Source organism: Primulina eburnea, chromosome 16, assembly GCF_022965805.1.
Source record: "Primulina eburnea isolate SZY01 chromosome 16, ASM2296580v1, whole genome shotgun sequence".
Classification (NCBI taxonomy): Eukaryota; Viridiplantae; Streptophyta; class Magnoliopsida; order Lamiales; family Gesneriaceae; genus Primulina; species Primulina eburnea.
The window spans coordinates 6,208,924-6,229,007 of NC_133116.1; the positions used below are offsets into that span (position 1 = coordinate 6,208,924).

The 20,084-nt window shown below is 36.0% G+C and overlaps 4 protein-coding genes across 10 annotated transcripts in view; all 4 read right to left on the reverse strand.

The window, feature by feature from the left end:
* LOC140817540 (ADP-ribosylation factor 2-like) overlaps nt 1–15,805 on the reverse strand; it is a 36,106-nt gene extending 20,301 nt beyond the window's left edge. The window contains exon 1 of the mRNA XM_073177283.1: nt 15,772–15,805. The gene's annotated coding sequence lies outside the window, so the exon portion shown is untranslated. The remainder of the gene's footprint in view (nt 1–15,771) is intronic.
* Nucleotides 614–2,537, reverse strand: LOC140817369 (1,4-dihydroxy-2-naphthoyl-CoA synthase, peroxisomal-like). Its single transcript, XM_073177023.1, has 7 exons — nt 2,186–2,537; nt 1,923–2,045; nt 1,729–1,830; nt 1,450–1,635; nt 1,143–1,238; nt 932–1,054; nt 614–832 (listed from the first exon to the last, which is right to left on the reverse strand). The coding sequence occupies exons 1-7, from the start codon at nt 2,438–2,440 to the stop codon at nt 716–718; spliced, it is 1,002 nt and encodes a 333-aa protein (XP_073033124.1). The 5' UTR covers nt 2,441–2,537; the 3' UTR covers nt 614–715.
* Nucleotides 9,444–12,339, reverse strand: LOC140816786 (polygalacturonase At1g48100-like). Its single transcript, XM_073176228.1, has 6 exons — nt 11,765–12,339; nt 10,790–11,233; nt 10,612–10,656; nt 10,302–10,509; nt 10,025–10,215; nt 9,444–9,933 (listed from the first exon to the last, which is right to left on the reverse strand). The coding sequence occupies exons 1-6, from the start codon at nt 12,242–12,244 to the stop codon at nt 9,538–9,540; spliced, it is 1,764 nt and encodes a 587-aa protein (XP_073032329.1). The 5' UTR covers nt 12,245–12,339; the 3' UTR covers nt 9,444–9,537.
* Nucleotides 15,806–16,153: 348 nt separating the features above from the next.
* On the reverse strand, nt 16,154–19,788 carry LOC140817537 (E3 ubiquitin-protein ligase BOI-like). Of its 7 annotated transcripts, none has more exons than XM_073177275.1 (6): nt 19,428–19,788; nt 19,229–19,281; nt 18,885–18,971; nt 18,454–18,572; nt 18,133–18,338; nt 16,154–17,953 (listed from the first exon to the last, which is right to left on the reverse strand). In XM_073177275.1, exons 4-6 carry the CDS (start codon nt 18,554–18,556, stop codon nt 17,411–17,413), a joined length of 852 nt encoding a protein of 283 aa, XP_073033376.1. In that variant the 5' UTR covers nt 18,557–18,572; nt 18,885–18,971; nt 19,229–19,281; nt 19,428–19,788; the 3' UTR covers nt 16,154–17,410. The 7 variants fall into 7 exon arrangements, with proteins under 7 accessions (XP_073033376.1, XP_073033373.1, XP_073033372.1 ...); XM_073177272.1 differs by having other exon boundaries at nt 18,885–18,995; XM_073177271.1 differs by having other exon boundaries at nt 18,454–18,615; nt 18,808–18,995.
* Between the last annotated feature and the right edge of the window lie 296 nt (nt 19,789–20,084).

The window sequence follows — 20,084 nt, forward strand, 5'->3', positions numbered from 1 at the left end:
AAAACATAGCCCTCCGTGACAAAAACTATTATTTTTTATATTAAAAATATTATTTTCTTATTGCGGAGAACGTCTCACAAGAGACTTACTCGATAAATATTCATCGCCAAATCCAAGGTATATCAGTTGGCTGAGTTGATTAATGTTTCTTGTGAGACGTTTTTACACATTTTTATTTAAAAAATTGATCGATATGTCTACATTTACAATACAAAAATATATTTTTTTTGTAGTAACCTAAATAAATTATATGTCTTAAAAAATTGATATTTGAGATCATCTCACGTGAATTTTTATCTTATATTGTTTAATCATTAAAAATTGTAAGCTTAAGGCTGTGTTTAGTTGTCAATATAGGATTAATAATCATCTTTTATCCAATCGTTTGTTTGAAACTATTTTATCTATATACTAAAAAAAAATTTACACTCAATATATTTAATTTATCCACATAATTTATTTATTAAATAAAAAGAATAAAAATGTGATTCACCAACAAATCCTAAAATTTATCGATCATATCGAACAGTCACTTAATTTAATAAATTTAGTTTTCTGTATGTGTGGTCCAAAGATCTGCTAAAGGCTCAAAAGAACTCCGTCAAGCCTAGCATAGTACTGACATAAAACAACTTAATTTGGCGAAATCGGAAAATTTTACAGAACTCAAACCATACAAACTTATTGTTTCCCTATAGAATATGATAATTGAAAATCAAGGAAGACGGGGGAATTTGGAGAAGTCGGGCTTCCTGTGTTGTAAGTACGAGTTCTTCCCCTCTGCACCTTCCTCAGTTCCATAAAATAGAAGAGTCCCATCTCCAGCAATTTGCTGTAGCACAAGAAACCACAAGAAATTATATTCTGTCCCATACATGATTAAATTTCAAGAAGATTGTCCGACTTCCTTTCAATAGAAAGTTGGAAGTACCTGAAGTCCAGAGTGACCATCATCGACCGCGTTAAGAGCCGATTTGAGAACGCGAATCGCCATTGGGCTGTTCCTCATGATCTCTCTGCACCATTTGATTGTCTCCTCTTCCAAATTTTCCAGCTGCAAAATATTTGTAGTTTCTTGTAAATCAATAATGTGCATTAAAAGGGAGTTTTATTACGACGTGGAGCTGCACGAAGGCACTTACTGGGACAATTTTATTGACGAGTCCCATCTTATCAGCTTCAGCGGCATTGTAAAATCTTGCCATGAACCACATTTCACGAGCTTTTTTCGGACCAACCTATTCAGATTCACAACATTAGTTAGGATATGAAGGATCCCACAACTTATTGTAAAAAAAAAACTTCTTTATTTTTCCCATTTTAGCTTGTAATTTCGATTTTGCACCCCTAAGTATAAAAGTGTTCATTAAAAATTTAATCTTGGATTCCTAGCTTGCTTTATCCTGTTTGATTGCAATATCAGAAACCTTTAAAAGTTTCAAAACTTACCAAACGATCCATCACAGAAGCTCCATAGCCAGCATCAAAGCTTCCAACCTTTGGTCCTGTCTGGCCAAAAACAGCATTATCTGCTGCAATTGTCATGTCGCAAACCATATGGAGCACATGTCCACCTCCAACAGCGTAGCCAGCAACCATCGCAATCACTGGCTTTGGGAGACGACGAATTTGCACCTGATGAATTCACATGTCATGAAATTTTGGCAATCTATGCTTGGTAACAGAAAATTTTGAATTCGGAGATTAATAACTCATTGGGATTCAAACCTGCAAATCTAGGACGTTCAGGCGGCCGAAATTGTCGTAGTCGGAGTACCCATTTTTGCCTCTGAATGATTGATCACCTCCACTGCAAAAAGCTTGTGTGCCCTGTATATTTTTACGAGTTTCAAAATATGTTTAGTAAAAATATTAACAATCTATCACACGATAAATTGCATTAGATTTGCTATTTTTTTTACCTTTCCGGTGAAAATAATGACCCCAATAGTTGTATCGTCCCTGGCATCATTGAATGCCCGCATGAGCTCCTTCACCGTGTGAGGCCTGAATGCATTCCTCCTCTCTGGCCTGTTAATTGTTATCTGGTGTCCACAAAAAAATACAGGATTAAAAACACATCCAACCAGGTAATAACTTTACGAATCAACAAAAAATCCCCATCTTTTGGCGAGAGTTCACTGAAAATCTTGATATCTAGTATCTATATTCAAAGAAAAACGACCTTGGCAATGCCTTCTCCGACGGCTTTTTCGTAGATGATATCAGTGAAAGGCTTCCCGGACTCATCGGGCACTTGCTTCCATTCCGGGATAAACCCCGGAACTTCTCCGTGAACACGATGATAGGAATCGTTCAATCTTCCGCTGCAGTTGGACATGGCAATGCTCCCGCTTTCTGCAGATGGAGTGAAATGCCCGGAAACAAAGGCCATTCTCCTGTTAACAAGGTCGAGATCCTTCTGCGTCATCCCTGCCATTGCTGTATCCCTGGAAAAGTTTGGTTTCCAAATGGTTCTGAACGCCGAAGCTGGAACTTTGGAGGCCTTGTGTTGTGTTGTGTTCAGATTCAAGTGTTGGAAGGTTTATATAGAGGAGAAGAAGAGATAATTTAGATAAGCGTACAATAAAGGTGAAACTCCAAAATTGCCCATCCCTCCTTTTGTTTGATGAATAATTTATTTTATTGAGTGAATCAAAATAAGAATAAAAAATATTTCATAATTTTCCTGCTTGGGTCGATATACTCCCTATATTTTTTACATTTTTAAATTAAATATACAAGCATGCTCGCTGGTGCAACACAACACTCTCTAGTCAAAATAGGAAGCATAAGCATGCCAAGTTTGAAATATAATTAGTCAAAGACAAAAATTTGTGTGAGACAGTATTACGTGTCATATTTTGTTAGACGAATATCTTATTTGAGTTATCCATGAAAAAATATTACTTTTTATGCTAAGACTATTACTTTTTATTGTTAATATCGGTAGGGATTGACTCGTCTTATAGATAAAGATTCGTGATACTGTCTCACAAAAGACCTACTCTTGATCAAATATGAGAATCAAATACATGAATAGCAAGAAACCATAGATTCTTTTGAAACTCCTAAAATAACATTTAAAATGGATATATGTACTTTATATTATCTTTATTTCTTTACTGCAAATTTGAATTTAACACATAAATCTTGAAAATTCTACTCCTGCGTTTGACATTTGTAAGAACTTATTTCTTCTAGTGCCAATAAGATATGCTTAAATTAAAATAATATGAATACCAGTATAGCATACACACACCCTTCAACTATTCTCAATTCCATTTTTTTGCCTTTGATTGTTGAATATAATGTTATATTCTTTGGCACGTTGTCTTAACTCTAATAATCAGTCAAGATTGGCGTTGCCTTTTATTCATTTTCTTATCATGGCATTTACCAATCAAAACGGTACAAGAATTATGTCGTTTTAATGTTTGCTTGAATAAAACACTTTTTTCTATTCAAAAACGGCGATTGGTTAAGTTCTTTGGTTAATTGATTTGCAAAAACTATAAGCTATATTTTTTTTTTATCTTGAAGGATTCAAAATTGAATTTTGTTGTTATGTTTTGTCTTCTGGTTGTTTTTCGTTTGAGTGCTGACATGATATCGAAAAACACTAACGTAACATGTAAAAATACTAATGTGTTTGATGTCATGCTACTATTCTTTAAATAAAATAACCAAAAATCAAAACATAACATAATTTATAGAACCAAAATTCAAATTTAAATATTTAGAGGATCAAAACTTCAAATATATATATTTTTTTTACATGGTAACTTGTCCAGGCAATGTTTTGTTTGCAAGCCTTTTCAATAGTTTGTAGAAAAACAAAAATAGGTGGGTCAAGTTAAAAGGCTAAGTTGACCTTTGGTAGTACCCGCGAGCCAAATTCCGATATTTTTCATGAATTTTATTTATTGATGGGTGCATCTTCCCAAAAAGTTGCATGATCAAATTATAATAACATGTGAAATATCTCTATAAATTTAGTTCTGGAAAAATAAATTTTAATTAGAAAATTACAAATAACATCATACTTTTTATGTAATATTAATATTATTTCATATATTATAACTTTTACTTTCATCCATTCATTTATGCAACAATGGAATCAGCATTGAATTAGAAATGGAAACACATTTACTTTCCTTTTCCTAATTTAATCACTCAACTCAATTACTAAGGGTGTGTTTGGTTGAGTGGATTAAATATTAAGGGTGTGTTTGGTTGAGTGGATTAAATAAGGATAGATTAATAGTCAAATATTTATCGTTAAAATTTTAAGATGTTTTAATAATCATTTTGACCCGGTTTAAGATCCAATTTTACTAATCAAATAGTTATTCATAAAATTGGATCTTAAACGGGTAAAAATAATTATTAAAACAACTTAAAATTTTAACGATAAATATTTGACTATTAAATTTCATTCAGAGAACACATCAAATGTATGCTGCCTCCATTTTATTTTTGTACTGTGCAGTGGTGGGCGCATGGCGGCATTCTTGTTATTCAATTTAAATTTGGAGACGAAGACTACCAATTTTGACGCAAACAGATTAAACATAATATTTTAAATAATTTGTGGTCATTATTTTTAATTCATCACCCCATTTTCGCCGCCACTTCGCCTTTCCTCCACATTTCCTCCCTCTAACTGTTCTTTAATCCAAGTCTAATAATTACAATTATTAATTAATAAACATATATTTTATGTATTTGTAATGTGATGTACGATAATTTATTCGCACGTCATATTAATCGATAATTCTTGAATTTTGGGGTTTTTATTAAAACTAATTTAAATTTTAAATTTTTTTTCAAAAATACTTTTAAAAAAAAAAAGATGTATCAAAACTACCTCAATCCGCTGATGAGAAGCGCGGACGCTGCCTACGTGGAGAACCGTCCGCGCTTGGTAAACGCGGACGCTCCTACGTGGAGCAGCCCTCTCTCATACCACGTGGCCCTTATTGATTCGTCCAATCAATAATGTAAGTCGATTCTTATCTTCTTCTCGTCCTCTTCTTTCCTCCATTTATCTTCCTCTGTGGTGCTCTCGTTTATCATTTTTTCATTTCCTACCTGCAATATTTTTTGAAGTTGAGAAGATCTACAGCATTTTTCAAAAATGGCAGATAATAGAAATCCAGAAGATCTTAGTGTCCTATATTTACAGGCGACCCATATGCCATCAAGAGTATCTTCATTAACCGTTGATGATATTGTCAAAGTGAAAAGGTCAGACAATTTGATTTGGAAGTTATATACCGATAATTACTTACACAGGCGTGTATTGTCATATTTAAATCATATGGGTTTTTATGGAGTTTTAGAATGTGGCTCGCAAGTATATATACTTCCAAGTATATATACCGATAATTACCGATAATTATATACACCGATAATTACTTCCAATTTGATTTGGAAGTTATATACCGACCCAAATATTTTTTTGTTTGATTGCCTCCATTATTGATTCAAACTTACAGATTTGATTCTGTGTGCCTGCCGCCCAGCATAAATCTTTCAGATGCACGTCTTTAAATTTAGCGTTGAAGTTTGAACACACGTGTCTCAAACAAAACCGATGCACACCGTGTGGAGGTTGAAAATAGGGTAGGTCTGCAGTTGCACGCATGATTCCCTTATGTCTATCAGAAATAAGACACACGCAATTTTGACCACGAACAACATGTCTTCCGAGATTCTCCAAGAACCATTTCCAAGAATCTGTTGTTTCTTCATCCACAATAGCAAATGCTAGCGGTAGAACCTGATTGTTCGCATCCAGAGTGACACCGATCAACATTTTGTGCTTGTATTTCGTATACAAGTGTGTACCATCAACACTAATTATTTTCCGACAATGCCGAAACCCATCAACACACGGCCTAAATGCTCAGAAAACATAGTTCAGTGTCTTACTCATTTCATTGTTGGCTCTGAGATGCTTCCACTCCACAACTGTTCCCGGATTGTATTTGGACAAAGCACACATATACTTCGGGAGTAATTGAACCGAGCTCTCCCATGTACCATAAGCAATTTTCATAGCACGTTTCAAACTTCGCCATGCCTTCAGGTACGAGATTTGATAACCATATTCATCTTTCACATTTTCAATGATGTACTTAATCTCGTACGAAGGATCACAACGAACAACTCCCAATAGCGTATGTGCCACCATCTCACTGCTCAAGTTCTTATGGTCTATACCAACAGACGTAGATATACATGTGTGAGGCCCGCCATATTTTGTTATCTTCCAATAACCTGTTTTGGCCTTCAATGAAGCGCGCAGTCCCCATCGACAAATGAGCGTAGAAGAATTATTTTTACAACGTAACTTCAACAAACTGCGTGTGCTATCCTCGACACGGTACTCACGCCTGACAACTCTGACTGAATAATCCTTCACAGATGCAATAAGATCATTCTTATCTTTAAATAACATGTTGACGCATAATTCACCTCTATCCGGATTGTAATAGCTTGATTTCACTCCAGAAGAAACATCGACAGAATCAGGATGCTCTTCCCCAAAAAATTTATTGAAAAAAGATGGTATTTCAGAAGTGTTTGACAGAAATGGTACGGTCTGCCTCTGCAATGTGTCACGTGGTGGTTGTTGAGATGATGTCCCCTCACCAGGATTCGTAGAAATATTCACTTCATCATCAACATTCGCATCGTCTTCTTCAGACTCGCTGTATGATATATCGGGTTCGGAATCAGTCCTCCAAATATAATCATTATTGGCCTCATCCGGACAACGAGCACTCGTATCTAATGTTGGATTCGGCCAATATGGAACATTATTTTGTTCAGACGAGACATTTATAAATTGATCCCAAGGCCCACTTACATCATCGAAACTCATATTACCGAGTCCTTCAGTAACCTGTGGAACATAAGATTCTTGCTCCTGGAAACCACCATATGTAGACGTACCGGGTTGGTTACAAAAACCAAAATCGGATGCATGTGGAACGCACGATTCAGGATCATCAAATCCAACATTATTCTCAATTGAATTTGCTTCCACGTACAGATGGAAAACATGCATATTGTCACATTGCATTACAAACTGTAAAACATCGTCATCAACGAGATTGACTTGAATTTCATGCCAAGATGCTCTCTCCATGAATGAATACTTGGTTGACATCTTCAAAACAAAATTCGTTGGATCGATTGCTAACATTTTATGCACAACTTCAACAAACTCCATCAAATTAATGGATCGTGATACTCGTATCGGTCTAACAAATGGAATGCTATATTCAATCGATTCATTATCGCTAACTACATGACCACCAAAATATAAGAGTACGTCGATGTTAGACATTTTTCACTGAGATTGGAGAAAAATTCAAAGACAAGTGAGGGAAATTTTATGAGAATTGTTAACTGATTCAATCGAAAATGTTTCAATTATATAGGAATTGTTTCTCTATTATTGGTCTTCACGTGAAATTTTTCAGTGTCTCGTTTTCTCAGCTTTCACGTGAATTGTTCAGGAATCGTTCGTACATGTAATAAAGACATAAGAATGGGTCAAAACAAAACGATTGGTGGAGTAAAATCGATAAAATTGTAAAAAAAAAAATAATATAAAATACAGCGTCTGCGCTCAGTATGCGCGTACGGTGCTCCACGTAGGAGCGTCCGCGCTTACCGAGCGCGGACGCTTCTCCACGTAGGAGCGTCCGCTGATGAGAAGCGCGGACGCTCCTACGTGGAGCAGCGTCCGCGCTTGGTAAGCGCGGACGGTGCTCCACGCAGGCAGCGTCCGCGCTTCTCATCAGCGGATTGAGGTAGTTTTGATACATCTTTTTTTTTTAAAGTATTTTTGAAAAAAAATTTAAAATTTAAATTAGTTTTAATAAAAACCCTGAATTTTGACGGCTTTGGTCTAATAATTATTATAATTCTTTCACTAATATTTATTATTTGAATTCGAACATTTAAATAATCGGTAGATGGCATTATATATTACTTATTTGAATTCCAACATGTAAATATCAACTTCCTTCTTTTTATAATAATAATTCGATTATGGTATGAATAAAGAACAGTCTTACGGTGGGTTTGGTATGCATAATTAGGTGGGTTTATTATTTTTAATCCTACCTAATCCAATGTTTGGTATGATTTTTATTTAATCAACTCAATCTCTCATATGAATGATTAGGTTGCATTAAGTGTGATTAAATAATACCTCATTCCCTCTTTGGATTATTTATCCTTCTTTTATCCCTACCCTCTTTCCAATTTTATCCTTTCTCTTTCACCAACGTCGGACCACCTCCGACGCGGACCACCTCCGACACAGGACCGTCGTCGAGCCTCCGTTGGACCGCCACCGGACTACCTCCGTTGCCGGGCCGCCGCCGGCCGTCGGACCACCTCCTGACTCCGACCAGCCGCCTATCGCCGTCGGACCGCCTCCCATCGCTGACCGCTGATCGCCGCGGGCCGTCGGACCACCTCCGTTGCCGGGCCGTCGTCGGAATGAAGAAGAAAAAATAAAGAAAAGAGCAATTTTGTCATTTCATCATAAAATTCAAAATTATCTCATACTTAAAAATCATACCAAACATAATACTATTTTACTTCATATATTACATTTCTATTACAATAATTTTTTTTATCATTTAGAATTTTAGATATTAATCATTAGTTTATTTTATCCTCCTACCAAACACAGCCTTACTGATTAAAGTAGAATCATAATAATCCCTGAGGGTGTTTGAATGATGAAATATATGAATGTTTAATCAATAGTCAGAAGTTAATTTTTTCTAGCAACGTTTTTTTGGATGAACCTGAAGTTGAATATATATGATGGAACTCGTAGTAGTTATTTTTCGGTGTGTGCTGAGTCAACCATCATGTTAACGCAGTGTATATATATATAATAGGTCTCTTGTGAGACGGTCTCACGAATCTTGATCTGTGAGACGGTCAACCCTACCGATATTCACAATAAAAATTAATACTTTTAGCGTAAAAAGTAATACTTTTTCATAGATGACTCTAATAAGAGATTCGTCTCACAAAATACGACATGTGAGACCGTCTCACACAAGTTTTTGTCATACATATATATATATATATATATATATATATATATATATATATATATGAGTAAGTGTCTTGTGGGACGGTCTCACGAATCTTTATCTGTAATACGGGTCAACCCTACCGATATTTAAAATAAAAAATAATACTTTTTAATGGATGACCCAAATAAGATATATGTCTCACAAAATACGACCCGTGAGAGAGTCTCACACGAGTTTTTGCTCTTTCATATATATATATATATATATATATAACTCACGTAATCTTTGGAAACAATAATTCATATACTCACTATTATAAAATAAAAATCCTCACTAATCTCTTCACTATCTAGTACCGGAAGAAATTAAGGGGCCAGCTAGCCTCGCCCGGCCTCACAAAAAAGAAGGAAAACTAGTATAAAAATAATAAAACTTGTGATCTCTATGAGCTAACTAGTTAGCAAGAATCATTATTCCCCGGATTAATGTTGTTGCTAGCTGGCTTTCCAATTTGCAAGCAATTCACCGGAGGAGTTGTGGGAGACAAGAGCTTTCCGAATGCTTGCCAACAATAAGGATCGTACATGTGATATCTTTGTTTCTGAGGCTGCAGATCTATTCTGGTCAGTGTGACATCCGTGCACGGTATGTTATCGCTGCACGCGAAGTGGACGGGGCTCACCGTATACGTTCCCCTTATATTTTCGTAACTTATACCTGATAGAGCCACTGCAGACGTTTGATTCTTGCAGCTTCGGGCGTCGCAATAATATTGGTCGATGATAATCGGGAGTTGGACTTCGGATACCTGAATGTTTGAGAATTGTATTCCTTGCACAGATCCTAATCCACCCTGGAAAGGTGATATATAGTTTTCTTCAGGAATCACGACTAGTGGTAAATGTTTGAATATATTACATCCAATATTAATGTTGCTGTTTTACCTGCCATGTTTTTATTCGGGCACCATTCTTCGTGCCCCGAAAGAACACGTCTCGAACGGTGACATTAGATACACAAGCCTTGGTATTGTCTTTTCCTAGACCTCCGATACTGATGCCATGTCCTGGTCCGCAGTTGACATCATGTATGTATACATTGGTGCATCCGGTTTGTATGGATACACAATCATCCCCTGAATTCACATGACTACCTGTTTAATTAGTTCATCACACATACAAAGAGTGGAAAATGTAGTTTTTGCAGTGTTCATTCACGTACCACAAGCAAGATTGGAATTACGAATAAGCACATCTTTGGAGTTTTGGAGATGTATTCCGTCCGTATTCGGGCTGTCGCCGGGGGATGAGACACTAAAATTATAGACGGATACTCCGATGCAATTGTCGAATTTTAGATGACATTGAGGGCTGTTCTGTATGCTTATTCCGGTTACCGTCACATTGAAACTTCCATAGAATCTAAGTGCCTAAGCATTAAGAACCATATCGTTCCATTTTAGTAAAAACTGAAACTCACATTTAGTTCAAATACAGGGCTCAATTAATGTAATGTCAATGTCAGTTCTCACCGTTGGCTTTATGCGTGGCATTTTCTCTCCAGACGAGTTTGCAAGCTGCGATATTTAGCCCAAAAAGTAAAATTTAGTGACAATTAGAAGGATATATAATGGAAGCACTTGCGAAATATTAAGCACTTTATGTATGGGAATTAAGTTAACTAACGAAAGATAAAGAGAATAATCATACTGAAATAGGAGGGCTTTCCTTCATTGTTCCATTTGATGGGTTTAAAAGTGTTGATCGACCATCCAAGGGATCATCTTCGTATGAAGAACCTTGCCACCAAACAGCCCCATTGCCGTCTATCGTCCCGCTTCCCGTTACCGTAATTCCTACCAGTTTTGTAAATTCAAGCCACTGAAGAAGACCAGAGCCCCATGCCTTTGAGCTTGTTGGGGCAACAATTTTACCATCTAACTGCCAAAAATTCAACAAACACGTCACCTTGATCAACATATTTTGGATATGTAATTTGAAATAAATGCATTTATAGTTTACCTGAAATACAATTTTGTGTTGGCAATATGGACCAGAAAATGAAATTGGTCCCACTAGAAATACATATTCTGTTGGGACATGGACGATCGAGGCTTCAACCTTGCAAGCAGCAGCCCATGCAGCTCGAAATGCCTGCATTGAATTCACCCATATGGATCTTTAATTTCATTACTTTTAATTAATTCCTGTAATTTTATATTTATTATGAACAAATTATTATATATTAAAGTATTGTAATGGTAAGCTGTATTTTGTTGCTATACTTAAACTGTGATATTAATTAAATTAAAGCTTTCTTATCCATTATATATATTTTATTTGAAATTAAAGCATATATCAATAACAGAATTAATGACCCGATGTTCGAGAATACTCCATTATCCTATAATATTTAAATAATATATTATTAAAATCACGACCAGTTTTACAAAACATTACGTATATAATAAATAAATATTAAAATAGTTTTCAGGGGAATTTTCTTTTATGCCACAATTAGAACCTAACTTTTGTCCCGACCACCAAAATTCACCTTTTAACAGTTGTCTCGTGACAAGAGGAAACATGATAGTGTGATATTATATTATTATTAAATTATGTAATGTTCACAAATTCTATAACGACTGATGAATTTTTTGTACGTACTACGTATATAAACTTTACCTTTGTGTCATCCGTGGTTCCATCACCTTTGGCTCCAAATTCCAACACATTATACACCGTGGAACCAGGTGGTTTTTCACCTTTGTTGGGTGGCGGAGTAATTGTGGGAGGAGGGCTTCCTTTGTGTCCTGTGGTTGGTGGTGGCGGAGGGCTTCTTTTGTGTCCTCCAGTAGGCGGTGGCACTAGTGCCAGTGGCGGAGCCAATGCTGGTGGTGGTGGTGGCGGGGGAGTCAGAGCTAGTGGTGGTGCTTTTGGAGAATGAGCTTTATGTGCTGATTTACCAGCATGGCCATGATGAAGATAATTGGAGCCATGTTTTTTGTCTTTCTTCTTGGATTGGGAAGCTGAGCTACTTATTGAATTTTGCCTCCAATGACTGCCTACTCTTCTTGCATTACAAGTGCTTTCCATGCAAGAAAGCCATAAAACAAGAAATATGGTAAGCAAAAATATGATGTTCTTCAAGCAAAAAGCACCCATTTTTTGTCTATTGAAGTGCGTGGATGCGTGGCGCGGCTGTGGGGGATATGGTGGTGGTATTGGTAGTGGTAGTGGTGGAGGAGGTGATGATTGGTATAAAGATGGTTCTGTTAGTATATGTAAGGAGGATGGGTTTGAAGGCGTTATACGCAGGGGCGGATTTAGTGTAGGGCGAACGAGGGCCACGGCCCCCCAAAAAATTTAAAAAAAAATTTTAGTGTATATTAATTTTTTTTAAACTAAATATATAAACAGATATATATACATGGCCCCCCCAAAATGAATGATACGTCCATGTATCTCAGTGGCTAAAGCCAATTATAATGTTTGATCCGCCCGATTTCGAAACGTGGTCCCTCTTTTTTTTTGGCTTAGCGACGGTTGTGACGAAAACCGTCGCAAAATCCGCGACGGTTTCTTATAACCGTCGCCATATAGCGACGGTTTTTGCGAAAACCGTCGCAAAATAAACTAAGCGGCCCCCCAGTGTCTAAATCCTAGATCTGCCCCGGTTATACGAAGAAGCTAACTATTCATGAGGACAAGAACTGAGGTTGTTGATCAATGTTAAAAAGACGTGTGTTTCTTTATTCCCCTATTCTCTTGTTATTTATCGCTTGGAATTCCTTGTTGCCAATTTTTTATGGTTGGGACCTCGATTTCTTATAATATGTCCAATTGAGCATGTTTTATATTAGTATATATTTTGTTAATGAAAAACTTCCAATAAAAAAGACAAGAGGGGTAAATAAATAGATGGGGAAATTGCATTTTTGGTCTTACATGTTATTATTCAAATTTTGGTCTTACGATGTTACTGATCTGTGATAAAATAGGAGCAAAACCATCTACAAGTTACAGCAAGAAGTAAACGCAATAGAGCAAACACTATGGATGGACTAGTTCTAATGTTTGAACATTGAATATATACCTTACAAATTCACAATTCATTTGTCAAAACAGAATGATCTTATATTCTTTACGAAGTTATGACAAATATCTAACACATTGCTATCTAATAAAAGTTGCCCCAAATCTGATAATAAGATGATGAAAAATACTTGAAAAAGATTTGCTCGTACAGACACTGATGGATAAAGAAATTTCATGTTTTGGTGTTAACAAATAACTAAACTGAACTGGTCCAGTTGAACAAAATTGATACGACTCCAACTGCAACTGAAATAGTTCCTATCAGAATATCAGTTTTCATTATTTCAGTTTACCTACATTCAATTTACCAGAATCGGTTTGAGCAACCAGATAAAAACAGATCGCAACAGTGTACGATACAAAGTTGATCGCAACAGTGTATGACCATCGAAACATGTTGACATATGCTAAAAACAAGTCAACAGACACAAATCAACATATACTTCTTCAGGAACTATTTATAGATAAATAATTTAGCTGAACGAAGTTTGTTTTGTAACAATTGAAAAAGGTCAAGTGCTCAAATCTTCGTCCGAACAAAAACTCAATCATTTTAGCACACCATAAAAAGTCTTGGAATCTTATTTGTTTTTAATGTTCATTAAGTGCTAATATAGTACTGTAATTCATCACATTTGAATAGCAGTTTGCATATTGTCTATTACCAGAAAAGATATATTAGGAGTTTCAGTCTGACAGTGTCTAAATTCAAACTGAACTGGGATCTTACAAATCACCTGTATAATTCAAAGTCTTCTAGTGTGAGCCTTCCAAATGGAAGAAGAGGTAACGTAGGAGCTTGAGTCTCTGAACATCCAAAAATATATCTGTGCGTTTTTGTGTCATTTCTTTCATTATTTGTTCGCATATATAATTTTTTACAAGATACATCACAGCATAAGCAGTTCAACAATAAAACCACGAAAATGTATTTAAAATATTTGTCCAAATGAAACCCAAAACATATGACCCAGACGTCCTGGGAGTTGGCCGTAGTGTCCCTACCGTTGGTTCTTGCGTCTTCTAGGTCCTTCTGCCGTATCATGTTTGGATCGTATTGGCGACCCACATTACAAAAGGGTGTGTGTCGTGATATCATTGTTCGACGTAAATTCCCAAGCAGACATGTGAGCATGATGTTTGGGTCGTAGAAATACCAGTCGAGTATAACATAATAAATAAATATATATATTTGGTCACATGCGACCCCATCACGGGTTTCAGTTTTGTATTCATCAAAAATTGTTGTCCGCCTTAAAAATCAATTAGTTTACATTTTCTGATCACCATTTTCTGAAGATTTATAATTTTAGGGTAACTTGAACTCAATTGCATATAATTAATTAGATAAAAACTCGTGTGAGACGGTCTTACGGGTCGTATTTTATGAGACGAATCTCTTATTTGGGTCATCCATGAAAAAATATTATTTTTTATGCTAAAAATATTATTTTTTATTGTATATCGGTAAGATTGACCCGTCTAACCGATTGTGTGTATGTTTTGTGGAATATGAGGATGAGACAATCAATAAGTGTGTTCCACTAATTTCCAAAACCTTAAAACAACGATTTCGTGAATTCTATAACATCGATTTGGTTCATCACAACTTACAAACCGAATTCAGTTATTTCGTTCTGTCTCTAAGTCCTCAGCACTTGTTTCTTCTCTCCAATTGCTTATTAATTAATTTAAGGTACATAAGAACAAAAATTTGAGAATCTTTTGACCAACAAATTCATGTCGACACATCCTCATACTAGTGATGTTAAGCTCCATACATAGGAGGATTTTTAAAACAACTTCGACGTTTTGTTGCGATCAGACTAATTGACTTATAGGCTGTAGCTCAAATTGTTACGGTTAAGATTTGGACCTAACTCAACTTCAAAAATTAGTTCAAATTGGGAGAATTGTCCAAATCCATATACGGACCTCTAAGAAACTCTATCCAACCGATGTGGGACTTCAACACACACCCTCACGCTCATGAATGAACAATTAAGCGTGAAGGCATTAACGGGTGACACAATTATAGGTAATCTAACACATAATGGTAACTCTGGCATCTCATTTAATGTTAAATTAGGACTTGGACTTAAGTCCGGCTTGCAGAACCGTGTTTCGGATAACTGTTAGTGTTAGTCGGTTAGCTCTTTTTTTCAGTTGCTATAGTTGATAGTAGCGATAAACACTCCTATTATATATATATATAAAGACTTAATGAAGTGAGCTTGGTACCGCGGAAAGCCTGTTCAAGGGGGTGGAGGAGAGAAGGGACTCCCCCAAGAGAGGCCCGAGCACAACGTCTTCATGAGTTAAGTGTTCCCACCTTGGGAGCTAGGTAAGATAGTAAGGCCTGCTCCTTTGTTGCCTTCCTTTATCAGACAACTATCCGAGTTCCACTTTTTTCGGATTCTTATTCCTTTGTTGAGGCAAATTTCTTTTTTATCGTGCCCATTAGGCTAGTCCAAATTGAATTAGTCAATGCGCTAAGTACTAAAACCCAAAAACTAACTTGATAGATGTGAATTGTCAAAATTTATATATACAACTCTCAAGAACCATATACAATCGAAGTGAACAGTTAACACAAATGATACCAAAATTCCTTTTAACGAAAGATATCTCAGGTCCAATACTTAAAAAAAATCCTCTCTAAATGTAAATTTTTTTAAAGATTTTTTGAGCACTACGAGCAGATTATTAATGATTTCATAATAAATTATTTGAGTAAGCCGCCATAGGCCGGCCAATTACATCTTCTGGTTCGAGCAAGATAGGAAAATACGGATCATACCACGGCTTACTTTAGCAACATAATATAACTATGAATAATATCATAAAAATCTTATTTATTATTTTTACGTACATAAAATATATAAATTGACAGTGGGCTCGTTAAATAGTAGTTGAGATATTTAAATTAAGTACGAGATTTTTTATTTTATTTTATTTTTATAGTGGAGGGATGAATGAGATTTTTAGTTTTTAATATTGGCATAGAGACCAACAAAAAGTTGAAGTTGGGCTTTTCCGTTGTGGATGCCCTTACGCTCTAGATGATGTGTGAAAATTGACATATAAATTATTTTTAAAAAAAAAAATTGACCTCTGGCTCAAGGTCAATCAAGATTTCTGCATCTCTTTTTCCTGTTTGTTCTTTGTAATGAATCGTGGGACTCCTCAATATCGAATTCCAAATTATGGCATCACCCTGCCAAGGTGTATCTTTGAGTAACTTTTCTGCTTCGTTTGCCAAACCCGCAACTGCTTTGAAGATCAACCATACAGGAATAATGCTGCCTCTCTGGATGTAGTCCACATCGAGTTTGCATTGCACGGAACACAAATCTTCCCTCGTCAACAAATCCTGGATGGCTGTCACCGTTAACACACTCAAAAATGTTACTTTATACGGTTTAAGACCATTTTGGATCATTGAATCATACATTTCAAGGCACTCGACTCAAAATCAATTTCGTGCTAGTTCGCTATTTATTGATGTGAAACAGATGACATTTGGGGAAGCAACATGATTGAAAACCTGCCAAGAAAATTTAACACCACCTGATCTAGAATATGTACGGTCTCGCAAATCTTTAATATATTTATTAGAACAACAGTAAAAAGAAGGAGAAAGGTACATAAATGTAAATTGATCAGAAGTGTACACGAGAATATTGTCAGCATAAACCTGTATCTAATGGGTTCAAGAAATTAAATATGCAACCACGTCGTTTTTTGACATTCGCTAGACTTTCCCTTAGGTACTGCATCTTTTTTGTCCCTGTTTTTCATAACTACACAATACTCGATCAACAATATACCAATAAATTACATCTGAGGGAGAGGGATGGCAAAAATCTTTCAAATTTCGATTTAATCATATGCTTTTAATGATTTCGACTCGATTGCATGTGAACAACTCGAGGTGTGAAGCTTAATCCTGATGAACAAATCTTATTCGACACTGCGTGCTACATTTGCTACTATATTGTGCAGACCTACAACGTGTATCTTGTTACTGGACGAAAGGAAGATAATTGGCAGACGTCCATAGGGCATAGAAGATCGATAGCTCAATATAAAGCGAAAACTATACATTTTTATGGAAGTAGTCTTAGTAAAGGATCAAGTCCAAGAAGTCAATTTTATATTTTGAGAATGCAATGCATTGCTTCTCTGCATTTTAACTCAATATTGTAACAGTCTTTTATAGAACTTATTTGATTAATTATTTAGGAGATACACCTCAAAGCTAGCATTTGTTACCATTCTGCACACAGGACAAGCACCCACAAAGCCTTCACACTCCTTACAAAGACAAAGATGTCTACAAGGCATTAACACTATAGATACCTCCTTTGATTTACAATATCTACAGATAGGAGCATTAATATATACTGGACTAGATCTTTCATGCTCACCCGGATTGCTGAGAAAATTGTTTGGATCAATAGACGAGGCAGCATCATCAATACCATTCTCTCCAACTCTGTTTCCTCGGTTGGAACCTTGTTGCATTGCTTGCTTGAGACTGGTATTCAATGCTTTAGCAACTGATTCATTGTACTTTGCAATGTTGCACCAACTCTGAGCTTCGGCTGTTAATTGTTTTGTACGTTCGCCAAGTTCCTTGTTCTTGCAAGTTACAGTCTCCAACTCGAGATTTTTCTGATGCAACTTATTTATACAGCTGTTCTCTAAATAAGTTAGGCATGAAGTGTAGTGATTCTGTCTTATTTCTCTTAGCCCTTTTAACAGATTCTCTTCCTGTTCATGATGCAATACGATGGGCTCAAAATATATACACTTTTAGTAGAAACTGAAACACAAAACGGGCTCTCAAGATTAGCGAAGAGTTCATTTTCTGTTGCAGAAAAACAAGTACATTTGGGACGTTTAGGTGAAAGGAAATGGACATTTTAATGCATGGAGTAGATTTCGAGTACCTGGATTCTCTTATAATGTTCCAGTTCTTTTCCACTTTGATTGAGTTCTCTCTCGACATCAACGCGCAGAGACGGAAGAATCGATGTTCCAATAGTCATGCTTCCACTTGCAGAAGAAAGTGTGGAGTTCCGTTCGTCGTCATCATAAGACAGCCTTAAACCAGTAGACACTGGATTCTTGTTGAAAATGCTGGCTTTTTTATCAACTTCATCATGACAATTTAGATTCGATTATAAGAAAATATTCTAAGAAACAAATATATTAACCATAGGATCGCATAAACCAGTCAATTGGTCTTGAATTTGGTTGATGAAACTTACCATTTACACATAACTGGGGCTGATTTGGGGAATCGTCAGGAAACTGGAAATGATTGCTAACAGGAATAAGAGGTACTGCTGCATTGGTGTTATTTCTGAACATCGTGGAGTGCGTATACCTACAAAAGAAGAACCTCTGAAGAAGGAAACATGATTTTTAGGCAACAATTTAAAGCAAAAACTTGTATGAGACGGTCTCACGGATCATATCTGTGAGACGGATCTCTTATTTGGGTTACCCATGCAAAAGTATTACTTTTTATGCTAAAAGTATTATTTTTTATTGTGAATATGGGTAGGGTTGACCCGTCTCACAGATTATGATCCGTGAGACGGTCTCACATCAGACCTACTCACAATTTAATGACTTATTTGAACCAGATAGAAGTGTTAAAAAAAAGAAAAAAGAGTCCCATTCTGCATACTCTTACCCCTCTTATGATTATTACAGTCAAGATGCATCACATTAGATCATCCATTCTTACTATTTATTACATCTTATCATCGCTTTGCTGCCACTGTCACAAATCCCAACAGGGATTCTATCAAAATGAAATTCAAATAATTAATCAGCGGAAATGCGATTGATCATTAATCATTATCATTCATGAACTATAGCTTTCATCAAAACAAGAACAGCTTGATCAGAAAAAAAACTCAGTTCATCGTACTTTACGACAATTCAATAAATATCCAAAACGAGGATAGAAACTCAGAAAGCTTCATTTTTTCCTCATGTATTCGCTTGAAATCACTTGAAAAAGACGAAGATCACCTTCAAAATCAAGCCCTTTACTTCAAATTCAAAAAAGTGAATCCCTCTCGATCCTGCATACAAAAAATTAAATTCTCACACGACTAATAATTCTTTCTGAGTTCTGAAAAAAAAAGAGACAAAAAACCAAAACGAAAGCTGAAACAAAACATTTGAAAAATCCAAAGAGATGACAACAAGAATAAAACCAACACTTTACCTCCACGGGATTATCAAGAAAACTCTGATCAGATCATCCGATGCAAGAGAAAAAAGTATATAAAAAAGCAATATCGCAGAGAAATGAGGTTGTGGGTAGGAGTGGAAGAAAAGAATTAAGGAAGAATAATGATAGTCAGAGTTTGGTTGGAAGGTTGAATGGTGGGGGGCGTTTGTCACAACAAATCAATATCAATAGCACGAAGTACTAATAATGGAGCAAAGGAAAGAATCAACAAGAGGAAGAAGAAACGTTGGCAAGAGGGCGGGGTCCACCACTGTCGTAGAATACAAAAGGGCCAGATTTCTGGGGAAGTGGGGTCATGCTCCTCCACTTCTTCCGCATAGCACGAAATACAGTCATTGTATTTCGGTGTACCAGATAATTTTACAACACGTAAGACCGCAACCAGGGTCCATTAGAGGGATACATGGATTATATGGTTAGTCTTTGAATCATCAAAATATATAGTCTCTAGCTCTAATCAGGTTAGAACAATCGCTCGACTCGATTATATCCCTAACTCTAATCAGGTAATTTGAAAAATAAAAAAAAGGAGTGAGTTCGGCGATTACATCTCTATCTCCCATCAAATTTGTAAAATAAAAAGAGTAGTGTGCGGTAAAAATGTCATGAAATTTTAGTGAGGGAATTTTG